Source organism: Aplysia californica, unplaced genomic scaffold (assembly GCF_000002075.1).
Source record: "Aplysia californica isolate F4 #8 unplaced genomic scaffold, AplCal3.0 scaffold00069, whole genome shotgun sequence".
Lineage (NCBI taxonomy): Eukaryota > Metazoa > Mollusca > Gastropoda > Aplysiida > Aplysiidae > Aplysia > Aplysia californica.
The window spans coordinates 1,893,987-1,898,175 of NW_004797339.1; the positions used below are offsets into that span (position 1 = coordinate 1,893,987).

General features: G+C 40.3%; 1 protein-coding gene across 1 annotated transcript in view; it reads left to right on the plus strand.

Annotated features, from left to right (window-relative positions):
* LOC100533312 (glutamate receptor subunit protein GluR1) overlaps positions 1–4,189 on the plus strand; it is a gene marked incomplete in the record, with an annotated part of 51,057 nt that overhangs the window by 22,073 nt on the left and 24,795 nt on the right. The window contains 2 exon segments of the mRNA NM_001204610.1: positions 1,948–2,115; positions 3,795–3,953. Coding sequence (NP_001191539.1) covers positions 1,948–2,115; positions 3,795–3,953 — 327 coding nt within the window.

Consider the following 4,189-nt stretch of genomic DNA (forward strand, 5'->3'; position numbering starts at 1 on the left):
TGTGTGTGTGTGAATGTACGCGGTCTGTCTCAGAATAAGGTTTCCCTCCTCAATAAAACTCAAAGTACGCAACCAACAGCCACTAAAGTTTGTGAGGTCATGACACCATGACTAAGAAATCTCAACGCCAAATTGCAAATGCATTGGTGAACGGGTCATAGAGCTGTGACGTGTCAAGTATGGTGTACTTCTGTACTTTGTCCGAGGCAAATCCGAGGAAAATGGCTGAGCAAAACATTGGTACAACCTTCTCATGCTACGATGTCTGAGTTGTAATCAAATTTTCAACTCTTCTCAGCAAGTCTACAGTTGAAACCCATGGTGATCTATACAAACTAACAGGGAATAAATAATGCCCCATCAATTCAAACAGTAGGGAAATGGATCAGGGAGGTTGAAGGTGGGAGATGAAAGATGAAGCGCACACAGAAAACATGGGGAGAGAAAAGTGATGCACATTGGGGGGTTTTCGACATGAGTGGCTTCATACTGAGCTGGCTAGTCACACCTGGCGTAACTGTCAATGGTGAGTACTACAGGTTCGTCCTCAAAAACAATGAGACCTGCGATCCAGAAAAAAAGACCCGCTTTGCTTGAAGAAGGCGTCGTCATGCATCATGAAAACGCGCCTGTTCACAAGTCCAGAGTTGTGAACGAGCTTTTTGAGGGCTACTCGTGGGAATCAATGGTGCACCCGCCCAATTCGCCTGATTTCGCCCCATGCAACTTCAACCTCTTCCCCAAAGTGAAAAAAATGCTGCGAGGTCGGCGATTTGAGGACGAGGACCAGATTCAAGAGGCGATGAGAAAAGCACTCGGGGCCTTGGACAAACGATCACTGACCACTGTCTTTGACCGGAACATCCAAAGAAGAAATGTCTTGAACTTGATGGTTCCTACGTTGAACAGGTATTAGAATAAGCTTTCCTTTGATATCAAATACATGGTGATTTATAATTATATGTGAGGACAGCATGACAGAGAAACTTTATTCTGAGACACACCTCGTATGTATGCATGAATATACAATGCATGTCTGTATATAAATCTGGATAGGTTAAAGAATGTCAGTATGCATTATCGTATCTAAAAGAAATTAAATGAGAGCTGAATAGCAAAACGTTATAACTAAAAGAAAGAGACGCGGTTAAAATAGTACCTACAAGTTATGTATTACAAACATTTGTAAAACTGGAATCGGTTCTGTAAACGTCTATAAAAAGCTTGAAACAGCCCCCTTTCCACCAGCAGCGTTAAAATACCCTAGTCAGCACATTTACCTTTTAAGTACTGCTCATTTTAAGCTCAGCAGTACCCGCCCTCCAGAATAAATTTACCACTATATGCGTTACCCTCCTTTGTAGGTAATACATACATTTGGCTTTCTTGGTCATAGAGAGAGATACCATAATATTTTATTGTGTATAAAATCTACTCTTTTAAGTCTTTACGTTTTTCCTTTAACTTAAGTTGTATTAAGTACTCTGAAAAGTAGGTCAGGTTTTTTTTGTTTTCCTTTGTTGTTGTTGTTTTGTTTTTTATTGTTTGTTTGTTTGTTGGGGGTGGGGTGGGTTGAGGAGGAAGGGTGGTCTAGGGTGCCAAGAAGAAAATCGTCGGTGAAGTTCAAGTCGAAACAAAATCTGTTTTATTGGGGATAGATGACTAAAACTAGCCATCTGAAATTAATTAAAATCAAGATTGTTAGATACAAATGCCCTCTTATATAATATAAAGTACAAACACCAGCAGCTTAGGGTGATGTTCAACGAATTTTGAGACCCCAAAAGATAGAATATTTAAGAATTAAACAATTTCATTTCCCCACCCCTAAGCTTTATATTACTAAATGAAAAAATGGAAACGTTTCACCTCTGCGATCCCCACGTCTGCTTTCAACAGGAAAAAACATGTTTTAAAAATCAAACTATTTATTTATTTCTAACCTAGGACGCGATGGACTTAGACCTGAGCAGAGACTTCTTCTCCCAATTCCTGTATGGCGGCGTGGAGATCAGCGCTTTCCGCTTTGTGGACAACACCAGCGACACCTATCGGAAGTGGGAACAACTGTGGCAGCAGTACAAGGATGAATATCCTGGACTCTTCCCATTGAAGGTGCTCGGGGTTTTTCGTGCTCAGTATTTTTTTCACTTAAATCGGCATAAAGGTCTCCAAGACGTTGCTATCATTGGAAAAATCGATGTCAATAGACAAAAGTAAACTAAGAAAAACAAAAAGAACTTGAACCGATGGATGAGCGAAAAAAAATAGAATAATATAATGATATATGTGCATGGGGAGGGGAGGAGGAGGACGTTAGAGCATCTGAGCTGAAAAAAATATGGTAAATCATGATTGTAGGTGTCAGTTTCGGAAAAAGCATCTCATCTGAAGAGCAAGAATTGTTTTCACACTAGTCTGAATACGAAATAGTTATGTTTTTCTTTCCTTTTGAAAACACCAATCAATGCTGAGTTTCGACTATATCCTAGTTATTCAGTAGATGGACAACTGTAGCAATAAAAATAACCTTTCAAAAGAAATTAAAGAATTAGTGAGTATCATGCAATGTAAAAGATGGTATTCGTAGCTGGATCTCCCTATGGTCAAATTATTAATTTATCAATGTTGGATCCTATTCAACCCAGGTCGACCTTTATTGGCTGACACAAAGCAGCCTACCTGGAAATGATCTGTATTTCAGCGCTTGGAGTGTGAAACATTTTAACTTTTTAAGCGTACAACATTATCTGGATTACATAACTACGCCTAAGTTACGATGTTAGATATTGTTAGGGTTTGTCCGCACCAAAAGCAGTAGCTGCCCAGTAGCTGAGCCGAGCTGATATGAGCAGTTCCAGCAGAAGGCTCGAGTGTCCGCACCTACAGCTGTTTTGGCAAGCTGTCCAGTAGCTGTCAGCTCGCTGGCTGCTAGTGCATTGCTCAGTATCAGCTTACATGTTCTCACCAAAAGCAGTATAAAAGCAGTGTGTACTAGCTCTCTCTGCTAGCTCGCTTCTTGTATCGGAGACAGTTCATAACATAGCGGTCCGTAAAATATGTTTGATGCATTTGATGGACACGTCTTAATTACTATTGACACGGTTTTATTTCTCGTGTATTTGATGGAGAGAAAGAATACTGGATTCATCCCATAAATGGCAAAAGAGACACTTACGGAGAATTTCATCACTTTTTCTTGACTTAAAGGGAGACGAAGAACGCTTTAAGTCATATTTTAGAATGAGCCCAGAAATATTCTCTACCATTCTGGACAACGTGTGTTTTGTTTCTATTTTGTTGTACAGGCTTTCAAGAGGAGAATGTAAAAGCCATTTCCTGCTGTTTGAGCTGATCGAGATTTCTTGGCAAGGTTTGGCGGGAAATTTCGGTTGTGCTGATTTTAGAAATGACAAAATCACTGCTAGCATTGAGCGGTAGTAAATGCGGGGATATATTTTACTGCTCACTGCTAGAAGTGCACTACTGCGTAGCTACTGCTTTTGGTGCGAACGGCGTTTAAATAATGTTACTAAGATTTAACACGGCTCAGCAACTGCTCAGCTGAACTGGTTTTGGTGCGTACGACCACTTACGTTATTATACACATCACATAATAATAATATTCTAATCTGCTGTCAAGCTTTAACTGTTTCGCCCTTTGTATCTTGTTTGTTTTTCCCAATAGTGTTGTAAGTCCTGGATGTTTTTAAAAATAAATTTCAACTATGAATATCTTGTACTTTCGTTTATTATTGATTTTGGTTAATTTTGTTTTCTCTCTTTTCTTTCAGACCGGTTCTGCCATGATGATCGACGCAGTGCGAGCGGTCCACGAGGCGCTCATGCTGGACCTACCTCAGTCTATTCGGGGCCCGCAGACTCGCACGTGCGACATGGAAAACCCGCAGCCTTCAGAGGTCGGGCCGGCCATTATGACATCACTGGCAAAGGTGAGTGTTTTTCCCTCAAATAAATCACGGACAGTAAATAAATACCCTGAGAGTGAACGAGAAAGAGAAAGAGTTTGAGAAAGATAACATGTATAGGTGGAGAGAGAGAAATAAGAGGTAAAGTTATAGAGAGTGAGCGAGTTAAAGGCGGAGAGGGGGAGATAAATATAACACATATATTTATGCAGAGAGAGAGAGAGAGAGAGAGAGAGAGAGAGAGAGAGAGAGAGAGAGAT